Raw genomic sequence first — 23,788 nt, 5'->3', positions numbered from 1 at the left:
TACCCTCAAAACCAGCTTCTATCCTAATTGAGAAAAAGAATAACCTAACTGTGCTTTTAAGCCAGTAATGTGTACACAGCCTGTATCCGATGAACCCAATGAAGCTGGTTCACATATTAGATAGCAAACCTGCTAGCAAGACCTGGATTTAAACCGTGCGCAACATCTAGCAACATACATGCCTTAAAGATTATTAAAGGAGCTGGGGTATTGTTTAGGGGGGGCTGTTTGGTGGGGGTTGTTGCTATCATGGGTGTAGACAGGGGGGGCAGGAGGGGGCAGCTGCCCCCCCCCCTAGAAGCAAAAAATTATTGTATTTTACAGACCATAACCAATACTTTGCCCCTCCAAAAACTGAAGTGGAAAGGGCTTTGCTTTAGCAAGAGCAGCTCTCCACTTGCTGGGGGCGGGAACACAGCTGTAACAAAAACACATCAAATAAATAAAGCAAAGTGGCTACCAGTACTTAAGCAGTTAAGACAATGGAGCAGAATATCCCTTCAGGCAAGGTCCACCCTATTCACCCTATTGTTATTCAGTGGGAGTTGTTAATGGGCATTCAGGGATCGCATTAACAGTTCTATTGGCGATTTAATGAGGGTGCAGAGGATTCAATTTGACTAAGGTGGCCCTGCAAGGCTAAAAGGAAGTGAATAAGAAGGGGGGGGGCTGTAGCTTTGATAGACACAGTGATGTTTATAAAAAGCATTGGTGTTCCAGTCTGCCCCTCCTCCTGCATCTGTATACTGTAAATCAGGGGTGGCCACCTCCCAAGAGACTCTGATCTACTCACAGAGTTAAAAACTGGGAGTGATCTACCCCCTTTTGGGGGGTTCAGGTCAAAGCTGTTGAGTTTTTTTTAAGGAAGGGAAGCCCTGTTTTGGGGGGTTTAGGTCAAACTTGTTGAGCTTCTTTTAGGAGGGAGGGAGGCCCATTTTTGTTTAGGGCTTCAGGTCATAGTTCAGCTTTTTTTAGGGAGGAGGAAAAATTTGGGTGAGCTTTTTTTAGGGGTGCCAGTGATCTAGCAGTGATCTACCACAGACATCCAGTGATCTACTGGTAGATCACAATCTACCTGTTGGACGTGCCTGCTGTAAATCAAGCAGAGAGAAAGCTGCTTACAAGGCTCCTGTACAGGTGTACCGGTATCTTCCTCTTGCTGCAGAGTTCTAGCATCACAGCGTCACCCAGAGGCACCCACAAATGTGAGTTATCCCTCTCTCTATTTCTTCCTTCCTTTCCTCCCTCTTCCATCCTCAATAAAATACTGGGGGGGGGGGCAGATAAGCCCCACATAGAAAGCCCATCAACATGGGGGGGGGAGGACTCTTTAAAATACAGTATTTACCAGTAATTTCTTTTGGGGGGGGGCACCTAGGCCTCTAGGATTTGGCTGCTATGCCTAGGAGTAGGACAATTCAAGAAAGCAGAATGATGCATATGCTATGGTAATATATCAATGGAATCATAGAATTGTAGTCGGAAGGGACCACAAGGGTCATCTAGTCCAACCCCCTGCAATGCAGGATTTCCCCCCAAGGTGGGGCTTGAACCCACAACATGGTTGAAATATTATGCTGATATGCAGCAACGCCTCTGAGCTGTCGTCACTGCGGCCGTGCCTTCCCTCGCCCTCACCCGCCCTGCCACCCCCTCTCGCCTGCCCGACCCTCCCGTCCTCTTGCTGCAGAGTTCCAGCATCACAGCGTCACCCAGAGGCACCCACAAATATGAGGTATCCCTCTCTCTATTATTCCTTCCTTCCCTCCCTCTTCCATCCTTAATAAAATACTGGGGGGGGGGGCAGATAAGCCCCACATAGAAAGCCCATCAAAATGGGGGGGTGGTGACTCTTTCAAATACGGTATTTACCAGTAATTGGGGGGGGGGTGAGGCACCTAGGCCTCTAGGATTTGGCTGCTATACCTAGGAGTAGGACAATTCAAGAAAGCAGAATGATGCATATGCTATGGTAATATATCAATGGAATCATAGAATTGTAGTCGGAAGGGACCACAAGGGTCATCTAGTCCAACCCCCTGCAATGCAGGATTTCCCCCCAAGGTGGGGCTTGAACCCACAACATGGTTGAAATATTATGCTGATATGCAGCAACGCCTCTGAGCTGTCGTGACTGCGGCCGTGCCTTCCCTCGCCCTCACCCGCCCTGCCACCCCCTCTCGCCTGCCCGACCCTCCCGTCCTCTTGCTGCAGAGTTCCAGCATCACAGCGTCACCCAGAGGCACCCACAAATATGAGTTATCCCTCTCTCTATTTCTTCCTTCCTTCCCTCCCTCTTCCATTCTTAATAAAATATGGGGGGGCAGATAAGCCCCCACATAGAAAGCCCATCAACATGGGGGGGATGACTCTTTCACATACGGTATTTACTAGTAATTGGGGGGGGGGAGGCACCTAGGCCTCTAGGAGTTGGCTGCTATGCCTAGGAGTAGGACAATTCAAGAAAGCAGAATGATGCATATGCTGTGGCAATATAGAATCATAGAATTGTAGTCGGAAGGGACCACAAGGGTCATCTAGTCCAACCCCCTGCAATGCAGGAATTTTTTCCTAAGGTGGGGCTTGAACCCACAACATGGTTGAAATATTATGCTGATATGCAGCAACGCCTCGGAGCCGTCGTGACTGCGGCCGTGCCTTGCCTTGCCCTCGCCCACCCTGTCACCCCCTCTTGCCTGCCCGACCCTCCCGTCCTCTCCAGCCAAGCAGGGTAGCCGCCGCCGTTGCCAGCCCCAGAAGCACAAGGTGGCCGCTGCCGCTGCTGCCGCCACCACGATGTCGCCAGGCCAGCTGGCCCTGTAGCCCCGCCCACGTTCCCACTTTGTGGCCCCGCCCCTGAATGATCATGGCTTGCCCCCCCCTAGTTTTGATCCTGGCTACGCCCTTGGTTGCTATTGTTGCTGTCAATTTTTTGGATCTTTATATTGGATCTTATGATTTATGTGGAAATGGTTCAATTTGGTCTTATGTGTTTTGATGTTTTTGTTTATGGTTTATGACTACTTTTGTTATGTTTGTAGTTATGTATTTTTTATATGTTGTAAGCTACCTTGAGCATGGTTTTAACTTTGGTAAGACGGCATACAAATAAAATGATTGATTGATGTTGTGAAGGATAGCTAGCTAGGACCTTGAATTCTTGAGCAATCTTTTTCCAGTTGCTGTACGCCAGGATTTTTGGACTGCTGGGAAACTTTAAAAATGAGACTTATCCAAATAGCATTGTACTAAAGATGTGCTCAAGAATGTATGGATTGTGAGAGACCAAGAACTGAACAGACAGTTCAATGCAGCGTTGCAGCTCCCTCTGTGAAATATCCTCAGCCTAAGCTAATCAAGAGGAAAAACAAGGGCAGATTAACTCTTTAGCAACCTGCAGTGAAGCATGCTTCTAAGAGAGGGCTTGACTGGTGTTTCTGAGAGTTAGGAAGCAGAGACAGGGCTAAGGGGCTCCTGCTGATGTGGGGGTGGGATGGGGAATGGATATATATACCTCCATCCTTGCTTAGGAAGAAAAGCTCCTACTACAGGGGGATTATGAGCAGGGGGGAAATGGCTACAAGAAGAGAAAGAGTTAAGCTATGCAGCCACCCCTCCTCCTAACACACACTCTTTGCTTAAGATTGCAGCCTCTGAGGCAGCTGGGTTAAAAATAAAAATGGGTTAGGGACACTGCATATGTCATTTTAGCCAAGGAAGGAACACTGAAAGGCAATGGCAACTGGTAGCAATTTGACATGGTAGGGCCGCAATTTTTAACCTTGCAGTTTTCATCACAATAGGACTCACACAGAACTTATTTAGGAAAGTGAGCCATTTCACATGTGCAGAGTGCCATTGTCTCCTCTCTCTAAAATAAAAGTAAAAATCAATTATTATACGCATACCTATGTACAGGGGAAGAAAGAGCTTCCACGGCCAAAGTATGGTTTTCAGACAAGATTGACTCCATACTCCTATTTAGAAATTAAGCCATAGCACATGACGAATTCATGTATGAGTTACACCTACACATCTGTTGCCAAAAACATGTTGCCAAAACCCTATATACTGACAACCATTTTGGACAGGAGTTGCATTCCTGGCCCCTGCTTGTGTTGTCAAAGTGTGTAAGCCTGTTCAGCCTCTTTTTCTGCCTACTTCATCATGCGTCAGAACAACCTGCACATGCATGATCGTGCATCATTTGGATGTGCCTAAAATGATTATTGCCTGTACACACGTGAGGAAAACGTGTGTCCAGTTGCATGTAGCTTTTCTCCCCCCCCCAAATCATTTTAACTACAGCATTCATCATTCAAAGTGGTAATTTATCCCCCCCAAAAGAGAGGTTGTTTCATTCAAGCCAGGGCACACCAGTGCACAGCTGAACATACGGTATTTGCAGTGTATGGCTCAGTCCTGACAATGTGCAGTCTCTGCTCATGTGCAGAGTCATTACACCAGACTAATCATAATCAGCCTCAGATATTTTTCAAGATTTGGGATACTATCTTCCAGGTTTGGGAAAGGATGTAGAATTGAGTCATATCCAAACAGAGCCCAAATTTGTCATTTTAGAAATTCACAAGACAAATTCAAATAGCGACAGCATCCCCCCACCCAATTCCTGTGTATTCAAGATATATACCTTGCTAGGGGAAGGGCTGATTGGAAGCAGATCCACACACCTTTTCTAGAAATACCCTGGAAAATACTCTGTAATTACACGCAGTTCAAATCTACCTTATCTGCACTGTGCTGTCCTGTCAGTTGCTTCTGCAGCAGCAGCTTTTAATAATGAATGTAGAGAAATTATTAATAGTTTGTTGCAATATATACACAAGCCACCCACTATTTTGCCTCCCAGAAAGATAAATGCAAAATGCAAAATGATTAAGTAAATTCATTTATTGAAAGAGACTCGCTTGCTCTTTCTAGCAAAGTCACAAAACAATACTGAACTCAGCAAACAAACAAACAAAATGCTCCTCAAATTAGGAAGTGTTTCCTGATGCTTCTCTGGCCTTCAGGGAAAGCATGGGCTAATGTTAGCACATAGGGCTGTTTGGGAAGCATTCCTTACTCCTCCCATATCTGCTCTGGTGACTGTGCTGGACAGGCCCCATAATAACAGATGGAATAAGAGTCTGTTTGCTAGGGCTAAATTTCCTGCAATCTAATCACATGGTTTTTCTCCTTAGAGACACATGGGAAGCACCTCTTTGCCATAGCCATACTTTTGGATTAGGATTGACTGAGTGATGCAGAGAGCTGATTGGCCAGAGAACAGGAGATTGGCAGATATGTTCCCTGTATGGTCAAGGAAGTATAAAATGGGGGTAGGTGTCAGGAGAGAGTGATTTTGAAGAGGAAAAAATGCTTGACATTTTCCTAGGGAGTTTTGTGCCTTAGTAACCTCAGTGGACCAGCATCCATTGCTAAAAAGTGGGAAGCTTCTGCCTTTCCCCCTTCCTTTTAAACCTGCTATGCTGCTCTCACTTTTCATAGCAGCCAGGCACACAAACTAAAATGTTATGTCAAATGTGTGATTGCATATAACATTTGTTTGTTTGTTTGTTTGATGGATGACATTTGTGTACCACCTTTTCATCCAAGGATCTCAAAATGGTAAACATGGTTCTCTTATCCCAGTTTTATCCTCACAACAACCCTGTGAGGTAGGTGAAGCGGAGAGACAGTGACTGGCCCAAAAGTCACCCAATTAGCTTCATGTCTGAGTGGGGATTCCAGCTCTGGTGTTCCAGATCATAGTCCAACACTCTAACCATTACACAAAACCCATTACAGGGCCCTCAATCAGGATTTGGAACGTGGCACGTGGGTTAAACCCCTTTTCTGCACCATGGGATGAGAACTGCACATACCCTTCTGTTTGCCCTAGGAGGGAAGACTATAATGAACACCAATAGTGGTTTTCCTCCTGTGAAGCAAAAAGTTCACAGGGGTGCAGAATGGTCCCAGTTCTGAACAGGGGGCCTATGGGTAGGATCAATACTATTAAACCAATTGAAGTCTATGGCACCGATAACACCCATTTTCTTCCTTTGAGGTCCAGAGGCAATTTGTAAATGGCAAAAGAGCTGCTTGAGGAAGAGAACTGGCAGAGGGCTTTTATTTTTTCCAACTGTGTCCATCCGGTAACAAAGATGGAATCGAAAGCAGGGCTTAGACCTTCTTAAAGGTTTTGTCAGCAAACTCGCATTGGAGTCAGAAGATCAAAGAATCATAACGTTGCATTAGTGAGAGTAACATCTCTTCCTCTTTAAAATTCTGTGCGTTTTCTAGTTCCTCAGGAAGTAGACTGTGCTTCCTAAGGGGTAGGAAGCAGGCGAGAACAAGCAGACAGGCACCCACCCCTGGTTATATACAGAGCATAGGCTGCCTTAGTGCTACAGAACCATATGCATCAGTGCCATAACTAGTCATTTTTTTGGCCCCTAATTCTCTGTTGCTGCTGCCACCTGAAAAACCAGCAGCAAGATAGTTAAGAATAGTTGTGAACTTTAGAAGCTGTTGCTGCTGCAATTCCAAAGTCCCACTGGTCAGATGAGTGTTTCTTCCCAGAAGCTGCTGTGCTGGTCGCTGCAATCCAACATCACATTTATTTGCTTTTCTCCCCAGCTGGTGGCAATCAGTAGCTAGAGGTCCTTAGGCTCCAGGCACAAAGCCCAAGGAGGAACTGCAGTGGTGGCTCTCGGGCTGGCCGGCCGGCCTCAGAGCAAGCTGGATTCTGACTTTCCATCTACCATTTTGAAAACATGCTTAAGTATTCCATGCTGAAAAGAAAACATGACACAATCTTACCTTTTAAACTATCAATACATGACCCATTTGTGCCCCTGTCTTGGATGGTTGTGCCCACCCTAGTTACACTGTTAAAGAGACGAAGGGAAGAAACCTGGTGTTTACCTGTGATTTACAATTCAGTCATCCTTTATTGCTAGAAATTCTGGTTTGCTTTTGTCTTCCCTATTAATTGACTACAGTTTTTTGGAGAATCTTGCATGGCAACTTAGCTGTACAGCAAGCAGGGCAATCCAGAGCTTCTGGAGGCTGAGCCAAAACCCTCCATTCCCCTACACTTTGATCTAACATATATGCATGTCGGTTGATGGCATACTCCTCTGGACGTGTGTCACCTGGGCAAATCAGGCCACCACACACAAACACCTTGTTATCCCCAATTGAGCACACTGCATGTGAAAGATCCAAGCTGTAGTTATTCGGCAAGAGTGGGACAAGTTTTGTGGATTTGCTCATTTTGATCTTCTGCAGGTTTATTTCCAAACTCTCTTTGTGGCTCTGTATGCTCAAGACATTATCCTGAGGAAAGGACAGCAAGGGCTTGTGATTGAACTGAATGGGAAATGTGATGTACTGCACCACATTCTTAGTCTGAGTGTCAAAGCAGTCCAGCACACCTACTCGGGAGAAGCGCCCATTCACCAAGCACCTTCCTGTCACAATGTAAATAGTCTTGTCTCCCTTGGTGATCAATGCAGTTGCATCCATAGGAATACTCATCTTTCCAGCAAGAATCCACTTCTCTTTCCCTTCGTCATACTTGTAGATACTTGAAATGTACTTCCTTGGGGCCGTGCTGCCTCCTACAGTGTACACTGCCCCCCCACAAGTCACCATGGTGTGGAAGACCAAACCTATAGGCAGATCCGGAAGTTTGATCCAGGAGTTAGTATCTATATCATACTTCCAAGCTGTTTTCAAGCCAGAGATCTGCTCTGTTGTTCCTCCAGAAACATAAATGTATCTCCCTAGCGATGTTGCACTGAGAGCAGCTGCTTTGTAAGGCATCTCTGTCAGCTTTAGCCAGATGTTCTCTCCAATGATATAAGCGAAAACCCCACTGTTGAACTTGCCCTGCTCTTTTTGCCCTCCTAAGATCACCACAGAGTCCATTAACGCCCCTTTCCTTTGTTGAAGCATCAGGCTTTGAGGATTGCCCTTTTTACGATCACTCAAAGTGCTCTCTATCCGGGACAGGGGACCAGTGTGGTCTGCAAAGAGTAACACTTCACGGCAAGTGGACAGAAGCATACTGGTGGAGACAGCGGATAAATGAATGTAGGTAAAATACTTCTTAAAATATTTCTCCCTTTCAGCCTTTCTGTATTTCACCCACTGGAGGAGGGTTGAGAGAGTCTGGTCCTCGTTTTGCACATGAAGATGTTCATCCTTAAGGAGCCTGCTGAAGACGTTAGGGGGGCAGTGCATAAAGTCTGTTATGCCAGGGCCTGCCCAGTAGTTGAAGTTGTCTCGTATACCATCATAAGCAGCATTTGCCACTTCTTTCATATCATATGAGGTGGCCAGGAGCATGTAATAGAGGCAGTTGTTCTTCTTAAGGGACCTAAGGAGGAAGTCAGAACAGTGGCTCCTTAGAGATGGGGAACTGAAATACTTGGCTCCCTTCAGCAGGTCCTCCACGTTCTTCTCAGAAATTACAATCTTCCCAGTATAGAAGTAGTCGAGCAATTGCTCCACCAACTCGGAGCTCAGGAACTTGGCATCAATGATAATAAAGAGTTCATCATCCGCTTTCATGTCATTGCTGGATATCAGATTCCTAATATGGGAGGACATGGCTGCTAAAACGTTGAGGTGGGCATAGAAGACTTTCTGGTCCACACTGAGGGCTACATCACAAAACTCCCGGTTCTTTCTCTGTTTGTTGAGGGCCTGCATCATAAAACTGTTGTGGTTCTTTTCCGTAAACTGCATCCTCATTTTTGGGGCCAAGCTTCTCTGGAATTAAGGAAGATGGTATAAGCGTAGAGGACTCTGCCCAGTTGTTGAAGACCCTACTCTGGTACAAGGAGTGATGTCATCAAATAAAGCTGCTAGGTCACAATTATCTGTGACATGTGTTGACAAGAGTCTTTTCAAATTGTCCCTTTTGTACCAAGAGAATATCAGTCTCACTTCAGCTAAACCCGATCCAAAAAGAAAGAGGTTCCATTGACTGGAGGTGAGGTGGCTTCACCTATGCTATCTAGAGTGTCTTTGTATTGAAAGGTTACCTGTTAGACTCTTCCCAAGGAAATGTTATAGTTAAATGCTGTGGTGATGTCAAATAGGAATACATTCCCACTTAATTTATTAGGTTCCACCGCGTATGATCTAAATAACAGAGCATTCTGTTCCCCAAAGTGGAACCAGATTTGGGTATCTGTAATGACTTGATAAGGGCAAACATTCCACTGATATGGCTTGGTTTCAGCATGTCATACATTTGGAGAAAGGCCTTGAAATGGATAGTAAGAGTTGACTTGTGGTAAGGTGAACCAGCAACAGGGGTGCCATGGGACTGTGAAGGGGTGTTGCTTTGCTTGTGTTTAATGGCCAGCTCACTGGTTTTTCACAAAGAGGGCCAAACAAGATTATATGTTCTATATGTGTATGCATGTATGATTTTCTTATTTAAATAGCAACCATATGGGGGCTGATAAGAACTGTAGCACATGGTGATGGGTGTATGTTGTAACCTCTTTACTGCAGCCCTGATTAAAATTGTGTGCAAAAGTTGCTATTTGCTCCAGATAGGGAAGCTTTCTCCAGTGCCAGTGGAAGCTTACCTCTCAGGACAAAAAACTTTGGAGGCATTTTCAATGGCATTTTCATGAGTGCTTAAGGTTTAACTCTCTAACCCTCTTCCCACATGCCATGATTCTGATTCCCCCATCACCACTGCCATGGCTGCTATTTAAACAAGAAAAAATGGATACCCTGGAAGTGCCCGTATGCATTTAATGTATCATCCACTCTTTGGGTCACTGGTGAACTAATGTTATAAACAATTAACTGTACAAGATACACTTCTCAAAGGCTCAAATTTATTTGCTTTGCAACCCTGTTAATTCTCTTGGAATTCTCAGCAGCTGTTGATACTGCAAACCATACTTTAAGAATGAGTTTATGGTTTGGCTTTGGGGAGTGGGTAAAAATGGAAGGGAAAAAAATCCTCTTCCCCAACCTTACTTACGTAAGTCTCTTCTCCTTATTGAAAACTGAAGTGGTGCCCAGCAGTGGGAAGAAGTAAGAAAATAAAATATCCAAACAACTTTTTATACCCACCCAGCAAGCTTTATAGCCAAGGCAGGGTACCTGCTTTACTAGCAAAAATGTATAGAACATGGTCTGTCAAGATGAGCACAGCTGTTACCACAAGCTGAGGTGTTGCCTGGCTCTGGGAGACAATGCTAGACCCATCTCTTCGGAAACCTGGTCAGCCACAGTTCTGCACTCTCCTCAATAAAAAAAAAGTAAAGGACCCCTGACAGCTAAGTCCAGTCGCGAACGACTCTGAGTTGCGGCGTTCATCTCGCTTTACTGGCCGAGGGAGCCGGCATTGTCCGCAGACAGTTTTTCTGGGTCATATGGCCAGCATGACCAAACCGCTTCTGGTGAAACCAGAGCAGCACACAGAAACGCCGTTTACCTTCCTGCCGGAGCGGTACCTATTTATCTACTTGCACTTTTTGGCGTGCTTTCGAACTGCTAGGTTGGCAGGAGACTCTTCTCATTACTGTGCCCCAAATCTATAGAAGAAGGTGCTAAGTGTCTTGTGTCACTGTACCATTCAAATGTTATAAACACCATGTTGCCACTTCTCAGTTGTCTTTTTCTAACCTAAAAGGCCCCCAACACTTGATGATCCTAGCAGGAGAGGGGCTATAATCCTTTGATTATTTTGGTTACCTTTTTTCCATATACAGTAGAACATTATATGCAGCTGAGTAATACACATCTTAATTTGAATGGGATTGACTGCCCGTAAAGTTTGCATAGCATTACAACCTCAGCATTTTCTCTTTCTCTGAAACAACTTCTTTTTGCTTTATGCTCTAGGCAGTGCTTCAGCTTCTAGTTTCCCTGTAGGCTGAATTAAAAATGCTGTAGGAGGAAGGGTGGTTGACTCATCCTCCAGATGTTCTTAGTTTCTTGTCACAATTGTGTAATCTGCCCTTTAACAATTGGGCAATTAATAACAGTGTTTGATATTTGCATAAAAGGGACAGAATATAGATATTATCATATAGGATCACCCACAGATAGCGCTGACAACTGACCAGAAAAAGAATGGTGTTGCTCCTGTGCATTTAATAGCAGCTTGATCTGTAAAAGTCAGCAGGTTAAGCTTAAACAGCTTAGAAATAAATGTTAACATTTGCTAACTGTAAATCAAGACGTTGTTAAAAAGGTACAGGAGCAAACATTAGTGTAAAAATAAACCTCTTGGCAACCCTACTTCAGATGTTAGTACAGGGATTTAGAATACTCTAAAAAATAATTATCATATTATTGAAGAAAATTGGAAGAAAGATGAACAGATGCAAATGAGAAAAAGGCTCCTGTACTCTTACATCTATGAAAGAGAACATTTTGACAGGTGTGCAACTTGATTTGCATGGATGAGAAAATCTGTGAAATTATTCAAGCTAAAGGAGCTTTGCCTTTGCCTCTTTTCACCCCACTGCTAAGCCATATCAATCTGCTTCTGTTTAACACATGCAAGTTAAGACTGCCCCTTAAAAAAAACCTTACGTTGCTTCTATGCTTTTCATGTCTACCACACACAAATGTGGTTGGTGAAACTTCCCAACTCTTTAATGCCAGAAAGACAGGAACAGGCAACTTTTAACTGGCACTGCTTCACTGTCATTCATAATTGTGAGCTCTGCAGAACTCTGTAGGTGAGGCTTATAGAGTAGCTTGATTGGGACTAGAAACTGGGAGACCATGGTTCCAGTCCCACTTGACCATGAAACTCACTGAGTAACCTTGGACCATTCACAGTCTCTCAGCCTAACCTGCCCCCCAGGGTTAATCAAGGACAGCTTAAAATGAAGTGCTATTGAATTTACCGGTAGGTAAATTTACAGCCAGATAAATATATTTAGGTTTGCAGTTCTAAAGCCCCTTGTGGTATTAAATTGCTGTAACTCTATCTGGTCAAATACTGCCACACCTATGCAACTCAAACAGGTTGTCTCTGGCACATGAAGCTCATCCCAGGTGACACAGCAGGCTACAATAATTGTTTTGTATTGACTCTGAAGCTTGTTCTTAAACATTGTTTGTTCCCACACCTTCAAATAGCAACACCTTTTTTCTGCCACTGACAAGCAGAGCTTTGATGTTTCGCCTGAACATTACAGGAGGCAAAATAAGTGGTGCATGACAGTATGATTTGTAAGCAGCGACAAATGGGAAGATTTTTTTTTTTAATGTGGGGTAGCTTGCTGGAACTTTATGCTTTTTCTTGTAAGCAGTATTGTGCCTTATAGGGTGGTAAAGTTATCAATCATCAAGCAAGTTCAGTGGCATGTGCCAACATAAATGGAGCTGAAACAAGAGAGAGGTTTTAGCATGTGTGGGAGAACTCTAGCTTTAAAAAAGCAGGTAAAAGGGGTTAACTCCTTGAAGCCCAAATAGAAAAGGAATTTGAACATCAATTGGGAAATAATGGAAAACTATAGAGGGTGTGCCTGGCGTGCTCTGGTCCATGGGGTCATGAAGAATCGGACACGACTAAACAACAACAATAGAGGGTGAATTGGCTTTCTTAAGCCCCTCATTCTTATTATTCCAGACAAAGGAGGCTGACTGGAACCTTAAACAGAAGCATCCCTGTTAGGGAATGAAGATATACTGCAACATTTTGTTGCAGTTTCCACTTACATATTTATAGTTGAGTATATTGTATTTACCAGAAACTTTATTTCTCTGCTGTGAAATAACTGTAAACTGTATGGTAGAGTTGCAGACAGGAGGGATAAGCCTGGAGAGGAAAGGAACAGGAAAATTTTGCATTTCCATGCATATGGTTCTAAAACTCAATACAAGGTGAACTTAAAATAAAAATACAATGCTCGAATAGTTTCGCAACCCTGTTACATACCCAAACAAATATGACGCACATAAACCTGCCAACTTCCTCTCCCACCACATCTGAAATGTCAGGTAGTCTTAAAAGGTTATTTCGAAACACTGACATTTGTTCATCGTCCCCTGCCCCCCAGCGATTTTGAGAATGGTAATAGCAGAAAAGAGATTATGTGCTTTCCACACCAGCTTTAAGTATGAAGGATATAGAAATCTTCCTGAGTTTGTGTGCCCATTCTCTTTTCAGGCCAGAGGAAATGGGTGCGGCACTTAGTAAGCTACCCAACTCCAGAAATCACAATGCGGTTGACCAAGCGGAATTATGCACTGCTGTTTTCCAGTCACTCAGAAGTAAGTCCTATGTGATTCCAAAGAAATTAAGGCCTGCAATGCTAACCGCTTACCTGGGAATACACCCCAGTGAATTCAGTAGGACTTGAGTAGATGCTGTGAAGAAATTGCGCAGCCACTTCCATGAGGGTCTACGTAGGACTGAAGACAGTCAATATGCCCCATATGTTCAAGGAGGCTTCTTCCGAGTAAGTACGCCTGGTATTGCCAAGGTGGGGCTGCAGTCTCGGTACCCGAACTGGACATTAATATGCATAAGAAGGGGGTGTCTGGGACGCTGTTTTAGCAGTAAATAGGAATTATCTCCGAGTTGACATATTCTGGCGTTTGCTTTTTATTATAAAGCAATAAAGCTTTGAAGGCCGAGAAGACAACAACCACTGCCCCCACCAATAAAAACTCCATGCCATGTGCCTAATCAATGAGGTATTTGGCACCTATCAGGAAAATAGCCTTCAAAAGCCGGGTTCGGCGTTAGCCTAGTACAGCCCTCATGAGTCACGGCTAACCAAGAGACATCGCCCGCAAAGGGCCATTCTCAGCACTGGGCGAGCTTCCTCTTCTTGTGCCTCAGGGCCAAGGCTGTAGAGCAGCCAGCTGTTGTTCAACTACAACTCCCATCATCCCTAGCTGCTGGCTGCGCTAGCTAAGGAATGACGGGAGTTTTAGTCCAAACGCCACCTAGAGACCCAACGTTGAGGGATGCTGCCATAGAGCAAGCCTGCCACCACCCGGCTTTTATGCCAGTAGCTGTGTCGGGCCTCGATTGGCTGGGCTGCCTCGGATAGGATCCGTGCGATTGGACGGGGAGGTGTGTGGGGTGTGTGTGTCGCCGACTGTCCCCGCTGTCATTGGCGGATACGTGACGCATGCTCCCTCCCCCTCTACGCAGGCGCGACGGGAGAAGCAGAGGCGCCGTCTCTGCCTGTTGGGTTCGTGCCTTGATCGCGCGCGTTTGCCGTTTTTTCTGCGCTCTCCACCCCCAACGCTCAACCAACGGCCGCCGCGATGCCGCTGCAGTTCGAACTGTGCCCGGGCCGGCCAATCGGCGGGGACCACCCCTGCTTCATTATCGCGGAGATTGGCCAGAACCATCAGGGGGACCTGGAGACCGCCAAGCGGATGATCCGAGTGGCTAAGGTGGGGAGGTGGGCGTGGCCAACGGGGCTGGCAACGTGGTGGGTGTCAAGGCTGGGTCAGTTGGGCTGAGGGGCGAGAGGATGGGGAATGGGAGCAGAGCAGAGATGGCCGGCTGGTTGCTACCTGTTCTTGGTGTTTCCTCGGGGATCGGGAGCCTGGATAGAAGTTGCATGTGGGAGAGGGGAGGTAACCAAATAAAAATGGCTAATTCATAATAATCAACTTAGTGGCAGGTGGGACTGTGTCAGGCGGATCACAAATGAGAGCTGGCAAGAATGTTATTATTACTTATTTGATATATATACCACCCTTTAACCAAACATCTCGGGGCAGTGTACAATGTTAAGAACATAATTTACGGAGATAATAATTAATACGCAGCATAATAATAAAATAGTCGTAATAACGTTCCCTAAGGCAGAGATTCACAAACTGTGGTCCAGTGCCCCATGAGCCTCATGCAGGTGCACCGCAGCACCTCAATTAAAAAAGACAATTAGAAATCAGTCATGCGGGATCTAGTACAGGACATTGCAGTTGTTGCCACAGACAGGAAAAACTGTTATGTGGTCCATCAAGCAAGCCCCTCATCAATATTCAATAGGTCTGAGGGGGAGAAAATTTGGAGTGGGGAAGAGTGATGGGTGGGGGGATGTTTGGCACTTAAGGTTTGTAAACCTTTTGTACTTAATAAAGGTAATGTGAGAATGGGGAGATTGTAAGCCACAAACCAGTTATCAAAGGGTATTTGGATTTTAGCTCTTTTAAAAAAACCTCCTGAGATAGTTTTTTTTTTATATTTCCACCTTATCCTTCCAAGGAGCTCAGGGTTTCATCAGACCCAACTGACATTGTGAGCATCAACCCTATGAGTTATGTAGATTTGGCTGAGAAACAAGATCATAAGATGAGCCTGCTGAATGAGGCCAGTTGAACTCCATCTAGTTCAACATCCTGTTCTCATCTTGTGGAAAACTGACAAATAGGACCAGAGCACTTTCCCCTCCTGTGGATTCCAGCCACTGGTATTCAGAAGTATTACTTCTTCCAATTGTGGAGGCAGAGTATAGAGCCATTCTTCTGTAGTGGCATCTGGGCTTAGTTCCCTGTTCACCCATTCAGCTATGTCACTGAGCTACAGCCCTTGCATATGGAGTTGAAGTTCTGTTATAATGGGCGGGATTTGCCTAATGCGTCCTGTTGGAGGATGCACTGATGGGAACGATCAGAAATGCACAACATTGATTCCTGTGTGATTAGAATTGGTTCTAAATGGTTCATCATAATTTGAAATGGAAAAAGGAGTCTATTTGCTGAACTTTCCTTTGTTTCAATGAGCGCCGCAACCCCAGAGTCGGTCACGACTGGACCTTTATGTAGCCTATGTCCTTAAGGTGCCTCAGGAAGGACTCTCCAATATTTTTTAAATTTGCATTGGCACAGTCAGTTCAAGCAGTGTGCATGCACAGGACTAAGATGGGCATGTTCAATGACCTTGAAGAACTATTGTAATGCTTGTGTCTTTGTAGGAATGTGGAGCAGATTGTGCCAAGTTTCAGAAAAGTGAACTAGAGCACAAATTCAATAAGCGAGCCTTGGAGAGGCCATACACTTCCAAACACTCTTGGGGGAAAACTTATGGAGAGCACAAGCGCCACCTGGAGTTCAACCATGATCAGTATCGAGAGTTGCAGCGATATGCAAAGGAGATTGGCATTTTTTTCACAGCATCAGGCATGGATGAGGTGAGATGTTTGTTTTAAGAAGGAGTTGCCACATCTGAAATTACCCACAACTTGTGAACAACCCCATAGTACACAGGGTACACAGGGAACCAGAATTTCAAAACTGTCCTTAGTCCACCTTCAGCAGGTTAGGAAATGAGCTAGCACCAGTATTTTTAGAGCAGTGTCTTCTACCTAGTTGCAACCTTTTCAGTATAGATGTAAAAATCACATATGTTTTCCAGTATCTGACCATAGTCTCTGCATAAGGGTTGCCGATTCCTCCCAGAGGGATCCTCTGTGGTGAATAGTGTCTTGTCCCATGACTGTAACACTGAACGCAGAAGTCAAACCTGCTTAAATTTCCGTTGCGGAATGTATATACTGGCGGGTTTTCTGGAAATTTTGAATCTGCAAGTTCTTTGCTGATGGCATTCAGATTTAGCATCTTTACTGGACTGACTTTTTCTGCTTAAAAAAAAATCACGCATGCATATGATTACAATAAAGGAAAATAAGTAAATTGTTGAATATTGTTCTGAAGATGAGTTGGCATGCATTTCACAAGAAAAACTAACAAGGTGTATCATTTATTTTCCATATGTATTTCAGCTGATCTACTTTTGCACACTGGGGGGGACTATTAAGAAAGTAGAAGAGCTGAAATATTTAATTAAGGAGAAAAATTAAGCATACTTACCGTAGTCTAGTTTTAATGTTTTGTTTAAAGAAACTCGAAACATGACAATTCATGATTCACTTCCCTTGGAGGCAGTCAGTCTGCTGTCCTCCAGTTGTTTATGGGCTTCACCTTCCATTAGTCTCAGCCATCAGAGTAATTGGTCAGGGATGAGGAGAGCCTGAGGTGCCTAAAGGGAGAGCTGTGCCAGAGCCTCCGATGAGGTTCACATTAGGGGTGGTGGAGGGGGAGTCTTTTGCCTGTGTCTCTCGGCTCAAGATAAAGCAGCTGAGGTGCATAAAATGTTGAGATTTTTTATATCAAGCACTGTGTCAAGGCCACTGGGCTTGAGGTAACCAGATTCCATTATGCAGCACTTTGCCTTCAAAAATGCTAACAGCATACAAACATTAGGGTACATCCTCATAGAACTGTAGAATTGAAAAAGACCCCAAGGATCATTTAATCCTACCCATTGCAATGCAGGAATATGCAGCTGTCCCATAAGGGGATCGAACCTGCAACCTTGGTGTTATCAGCACCGTGCTCTAACCAACTGAGCTAGACTGTCTGCTTGGTGGACCTAAGGTGTCTGATTCGGGGTTGGCTATATCCAGGTAGAATCAGTGGCATTGACTAATACTCTGGGGCAGATCTGCATCCTCCTTCATTGCTGTTGTGTGGGGTTGGGACGGGGGAGCCTTATTCAGCCCAAGGACATTCCCTCCTGGATAACATTCCAGGGGCCACATGTCAGTTGTAGGCGGAGCAACGGTTGCAGATTTTACCTTTGCACAGTAGGCTAGTTTCTGCACATACTCATCCCCAACCCTTCCATCCAGCCAGGCAAGAAGCATGATTAGAATTAAAGGATACATTCCAGCCACAGACAATATTACCAAAAAAACAGTGCAACACTGAGAGTCCTGAGGGCCAGATAGAGAAGCTTGGAAAGCTGCATTTGACCCCCAGGCTGTTGTTAGTCACTCTGTTCTGTATGTTTGGGTTACCATGCACTCTAGTTTTTATTTGTATTCCTTGTGTATGAGCATAGTCATGTGCTGTGTGTTTCTGGGAAAGGAGGCACATTCATCCAGCTAGAGTGTCTGTATTTGACGGGTAGGATGTTAATGTTAGGAATCTTTGTGTTGTTGTTTTTTTTTAAAAAAGTATTTCTTCACAGATGGCTGTAGAGTTCCTGCATGATCTGGATGTTCCATTTTTTAAAGTCGGATCAGGAGACACTAACAATTTCCCATACCTGGAAAAGACAGCCAAAAAAGGTGATTTGCTAATAACTTGCTTAATATAGCTACTGTTTGTACTCTCCTAATGGTATCACATCTAATGAGAGAATGTATGAATTTGATAGAGCACCCTGCCTTATTACAGTGGTACCTCCGGTTGTGGACAGGATCTGTTCCAGAGGTCCGGCTGGATCCCAAGATTGTCGCAACAGGAGAGACTGGTTCTGTGCATGCATGTGCGGCAGTAGAGCGATTCTGCGTATGCGTGCGTGGCAAAAACCCGGAAATATACTGGTACTTCTGGGTTTGCCGCTTACATATCCCGAAGTTTACGTAACTGGAGGGATACATAAGTGGAGGTACAACTGTATACCCAAATTAGATAAAATTGTAAATTTCAGCTACCATAAAAAATGACAATAGTTCTTTCATCTGGATCCTTAATCTCTAGTAGAAATCTTCTACATTCTTCTTCCACACTCCCATTAATGATGGATGGGTAGAGGAGGACTGCCATTTTCAACTGTAGTCATGGTTTGGTCCTTACCTCCTATGAGGAAGAGGGACTTTTCAGTGGTGGCCTCACAACTCTGGAATTCATTGTCTGTCAACCTCTGGAGGATCACTGCACTCCAGTCCCTTAGAAAGACTCTTCAGATTTGTTTCGGGTTGCTTACACAACTTTTTATATACCTATGTTTGAAGTACAAAACTGGATTTTATGTTCTGGAGTGGTTTATTAGTATATCTAGCTTTTTTAGTTTTGAGCTATCTATAGAAATTATTTTGTATTTATATTTTGTATTCTGTTGCATTTCAGGGGTTTTTTCAATCATGTAAATCCCTTGGAGGAGCTTTGCTCAGAAAGGCGGCCTATAAATAGGGAGGGTGTACAGGCCCCAAGATTTGTTGTTTATCTGTGTTTTAAAAACATCTGACCTGTCTCTTAAGTTGCTCTGTGCTCTCTCCACTTTAAATCTGCTTTGGGTTCTGGGGTGCTTTGTAAGAAGCAAAACTCTGTGTTCCACATTCATTAAATGGGGAATATAAAAATGGCTGCAACTTTCCCCCTTACGGCAAAGTGGATGAAATTTACCGGCAGAATCAATGAATTCTGCCAACCCTTAGGCTTTATATCAGTTAAAGGATACATTCCAGCTAAGCAAAAAGCACTCGGGATACGAAGGAGGGCCGGTGAGCGGTGTGTTCTGGAGGGGGGCATGGCTTGAGTGGAGTCCTGAGAACCAAGTAAAGGCCTAGAGACAAATTAATTTGTGTGCACCAGCTGCAGAAATGGCATAGGTGGGTTATGAATAAGTGGGTTAATCCATCCAGTTTATAGGCAGATAAAAACTAATTGTCAAGTAATTGACCAGTTTGTATAATGTAGCTGTATGAGACAGAATGTTGGAGTTACAAAATGCTCTCGGTGACCTCCCCTTCTAGGTCGCCCGATGGTGATTTCGAGCGGGATGCAGTCAATGAACACAATGCAACAAGTTTACAAGCTGGTGAAACCCATTAACCCGAACTTCTGTTTTCTCCAGTGCACCAGTGCTTACCCTCTTCAGCCTGAAGATGTCAACCTTCGTGTCATAACGGTCAGTGAGGTGGGGTGGAAGGCATGGCAATTCTCCTAAGGTGCCTTATTTTCCTTCTGAACCAATTAATTGAGCGAGACGACAGATCAAGTGCAGTTGGGAATTTGCTCCAACTACAAGGATAGGCCTCAGCCCAGCACAGAATTAATTTTCCTAAACCTCGTTCAGTTTCTTCTTCTTTAGCAGACTTAAGAGCTCCTTGACTGTGCTAAACTCTGGCCAGAGAAAGTTGCACATAAAGCACAACTAAATTTTGTAACAACTAATGTTGGTGGTTAACTGTCCTCTTCTTTGTATTTACCATCAAGTTTTCTATCCTTCTAGGAATATCAGTCTGTCTTCCCAGATATTCCTATTGGCTACTCCGGTCATGAGACTGGGATAGCCATTTCCGTTGCAGCAGTTGCTATGGGTGCAAAAGTCTTGGAGCGCCACATTACACTCGACAAAACCTGGAAAGGCAGTGATCATCAAGCATCCCTGGAGCCAAAAGAACTGGCAGAACTTGTGAGAAGCATCCGGATGGTGGAGAAAGCCATGGGGTCCCCAGTCAAGCGGCTCCTGTCCTGTGAAGTAGCTTGCAATGAAAAGGTACATTTATTATTGAGTGCTGCAAGACCCACTTATTCTGGATTGCTTAACCTTGGGTTACTGATGGTGGCAGCAGCATTCACTCACATACATCCTGGCAAAGGCTGTATTAGATGCAGTGCATATATGCCTCCCTTATTCTTTTACCTCTAGTTTCCTGATTGGGGGGAAAATAGCAGCATAGTACAATAATGATAATAATGATGATAATTTATTATTTATTCCCCGCCCATCTGGCTGGGTTAACCCAGCCACTCTGGGCAGCTCCCAACAGAATATTAAAACACAATAAAACATTAAAAACTTCCCTAAACAGGGCTGCCTTCAGATGTCTTCTAAAAGTCATGTAGTTTTTTATTTCCTTGACTTCTGATGGGAGGGCGTTCCACGGGGTGGGCACCACTACCAAGAAGGCCCTCTTGCCTGGTTCCCTGTAACCTCACTTCTCACAGGGAGGGAACTGCCAGAAGGCCCTTGAAGCTGGACCTGTGTCCGGGCTGAACGATGGGAGTGGAGACGCTCCTTCAGGTATCCTGGGCTGAGGCTGTTTAGGGTTTTAAAGGTCAGCACCAACAGTTTGAATTGTGCTCAGAAACGTACTGGGAGCCAATGAAGGTCTTTCAGGACCGGTGTTATATGGTCTCGGCAGCCACTCCGAAGTACAAGACAGGCAACCAGAAGGCACACCATGCCCTATGCCATAGTCAGACCTATGAGCTTTCTGCTGCTGAGCAGCTGTGTCCCAAACTGCTGCTGCATGTACCACTTGGGGACTGCACCTAGAGCGCAGGCTCGCCACCCCATGACATAACCTCCTTCTCCTTATCTTTCTGTAGTTGGGGAAGTCTGTAGTGGCCAAAGTCCGGATTCCTGAAGGTACCACACTTACGCTGGACATGCTCACGGTAAAAGTGGGGGAACCCAAAGGATACCCGCCAGAAGACATCTTCGACTTGGTTGGCAAGAAGGTCAAGATAAATATTGGTGAAGATGAAACCATTGTCGAAGATGCCATTGAAAACCATGTGAAAAAAGTGAAATGCTAATTTGTGACTATTTTGTGAAATGGGACCTTGGGAAGCACTGTGGCAACATACTAAAACCAGAATGTGCTTAAGTTCAAATGAGCGGTTTTGGGGAAGGGAACTGCAATGTGATTTTTTTTCTTGTGGGTAGGCTAAAATGTCAATACAATTCAGTGTAGTACTTCTTGAGGGATCTTTAGTTTCTCTTTATTGCTGAAAGCTTTTTGCTAAGCCATGACACAGTAACCTACCCAGAGAAACTTTTCTGAAAGGTAGTGCAGGGCTTTGGGGAAAAAAATATGTATTTGTGTGGGCAGGATCAGCGCCAAGAAATGAATGCTTCTAAATTTATGTGAATGCCTCTTCAACAAGACATATGTGTCCCATGCCTTTTGTAGTGTTTTCAGAATTCAGAACGAGATGTTGCTATGCGATTTGCAATACTTCCAAGATATATACTGTACAAACATCTCCTCTGTGCCCTTGATCATAAGTTTACTCCTTGTCCCATCATAAAGAATAGCAGAGGGAAAACAACTGAATGTATCCAACTAGGTGTGTTCTCAAAACAAATCTTGGGGGTGTAGGACTGTGTGTCTTCAATTTTAGCTATTCAAACTGTGGGAGATTCTGTTGTAAATTAAGGCAATGTAGAAGTTCTGGGATATAATTTGGGACAGCAGTGATAAAGGAAAAAAAATCATCTGACAGGAGAGCCTGTAAGATAGCATAGCAGAAGAAATCATGTGTCTAATAACAGGCTGCCACTCAGATTCATGAGCATTTAGTAAAAGTCTACATTTCAACCTGTCTCCACACCGTGAAGGCTAGTAACATGGAGCTCTGTGAGAGAAAACTAACAGTTGAAATCATGTATTTATTTGGAAGTAAAATCCCACTGGACTTGGGTGTGTGCACTACTGAGTAAGCATGCTTAAGGTTGGAGTGTCAGACTGTCAAGGTTTTCCAGATCATGACTATTCAAGATTTATTGTAATGAATCTAGAAATGTTTCTGTTAGGTAATGGGGCTTTTACACATCTGCCTTAGCTTGATAATAAATTATTGTTATTATTGATAACAAGGAATGTGTTTCACTTAAAATAAAGGCCGGAGGTTTGTTTTTACTTGAGCTCAATTTGCTTTAAGCCTAATCCCCATGCACAGGTCGTGGTATTGGGATTACATCAGCCCAGCTGCATCACTCCTTCCCTCTGCAATGGGCACCACATTTGGATGGATTGTATGCACATAAGGCCTGATTTGTGTAAACTGTACTGTCACAAAATCCGGGAAGCTGGATGGCATGACTCGGCCCTAGAGTCAGCACAATCCTGATCCCTCACTCTGTTCTGATCAAACGTCTGCACAGGATTTTGCTGTTAATGATTGAGTTCAACAATGACAAAAGAATGATTGGTGGGTTTTTTAATTTTTATTTTAAATGGACAATAAAACTTGGGCAAAGTTACATTTTCTCTGCCAGTTTGTTTTTATGGGGTAATCTTCTGGTTGGGTTTTTTTTCCCCGGTTGCAGAAGTGATGAACTGACCAATGGCTCCTGTGGTCTTTTGACTTGTAAAAGTTATGCTGGGAGATGTCAGTTGCTAAACATGTTCCATCACTGTAGCCTGAAATGATGGGTTTTAATTCACAGTGACCAAGGCCATGGACAACACACAGCTAGGCAAGGACTGTGGTCTGAATAGTATACAAAGCGAGCTATTCTGGGGCAGGGATTTTTGAACCACCACCAGAACTTCAAAATAAGGCAGTTATTTCCCTGTGGGTTTGTCCCTAACTCTCACCCTGGCAAAGCTCCCAGCTGGAAGGGCAGGAAGAAGAAAAAGGGGTGTTTTGGGGGAGAGTCAAAAAGGAAGCAGCAGCTTTGCTCTGGAGGCAGCAAACTCCTATTGCTGCAAAAGGTCTCCGAACAACTAAAAACCTGCACATGAATAAAGCTCTATTTATGAATAAATGGCCATGGTTGCAACAGATAAAGGCAGACTCCTGGAAGACAATGTCATATTTCAACCATTTTGATATGGCATCTAGTTATTAATAATGCCACAGATGAATCACTTCCCATAAAACATCCTGAAGCAATTTGATAAACTTTTATAAGAACGCTTTCAAGCCAGAGACAGATGCAAACTGTGATAAAAATCTCCACTTTCTAAAAGGCTTGCTAAAAATGGAAGATCTTCAATAGGCACCAAATTAGTTTTTTATATAAGGCATAAGATAATCTTTTTGATAGCCTAGTTCCAAGTAGCCTAGGGCTTTAAATTCCAGTAATTGTACCTTGACCATAGCCTGATAGCAAATTGGCAGCCAGCGCCAATTCTCCCAGTTACCTTTGCCAGTACAAATATTTACTGTTGAGTAGTGAAAGCTTAGGTACTCCACTGCCTCTCCTTTGGCTCTCAGGAATGAGATTCCACATCATTAAGAAGCAGGCTGCAATTCATCAGTTCAAAGATACTTTATTGTCTGCTGAGCA

General features: G+C 44.2%; 2 protein-coding genes across 2 annotated transcripts; one reads left to right on the top strand and one right to left on the bottom strand.

Moving 5' to 3' along the window:
- Window positions 1–6,994: 6,994 nt before the first annotated feature.
- CCIN (calicin) lies at window positions 6,995–8,922 on the bottom strand. The gene has a single exon (XM_035141230.2). It carries the CDS (start codon window positions 8,767–8,769, stop codon window positions 6,997–6,999), a length of 1,773 nt encoding a protein of 590 aa, XP_034997121.2. The 5' UTR covers window positions 8,770–8,922; the 3' UTR covers window positions 6,995–6,996.
- Window positions 8,923–14,172: 5,250 nt separating this feature from the next.
- NANS (N-acetylneuraminate synthase) lies at window positions 14,173–22,756 on the top strand. The gene is made up of 6 exons (XM_035141202.2): window positions 14,173–14,418; window positions 15,948–16,163; window positions 18,005–18,104; window positions 19,515–19,669; window positions 19,994–20,260; window positions 21,097–22,756. Exons 1-6 carry the CDS (start codon window positions 14,287–14,289, stop codon window positions 21,304–21,306), a joined length of 1,080 nt encoding a protein of 359 aa, XP_034997093.2. The 5' UTR covers window positions 14,173–14,286; the 3' UTR covers window positions 21,307–22,756.
- Window positions 22,757–23,788: the final 1,032 nt, after the last annotated feature.

The sequence above is a fragment of the Zootoca vivipara genome, chromosome 16, assembly GCF_963506605.1.
Source record: "Zootoca vivipara chromosome 16, rZooViv1.1, whole genome shotgun sequence".
NCBI lineage: Eukaryota > Metazoa > Chordata > Lepidosauria > Squamata > Lacertidae > Zootoca > Zootoca vivipara.
Note: the sequence above shows the minus strand (reverse complement) of the source record. Positions and strands in the feature narration are given on the sequence as shown.

Coding starts and splice junctions, on each gene's coding strand:
- CCIN (XM_035141230.2), bottom strand. CDS start 8,769: ATGAGGATGCAGTTTACGGAAAAGAACCACAACAGTTTTATGATGCAG.
- NANS (XM_035141202.2), top strand. CDS start 14,287: ATGCCGCTGCAGTTCGAACTGTGCCCGGGCCGGCCAATCGGCGGGGAC. Junction 14,419..15,947: donor GGATGATCCGAGTGGCTAAG/GTGGGGAGGTGG, acceptor GTGTCTTTGTAG/GAATGTGGAGCAGATTGTGC. Junction 18,105..19,514: donor GGAAAAGACAGCCAAAAAAG/GTGATTTGCTAA, acceptor CTCCCCTTCTAG/GTCGCCCGATGGTGATTTCG.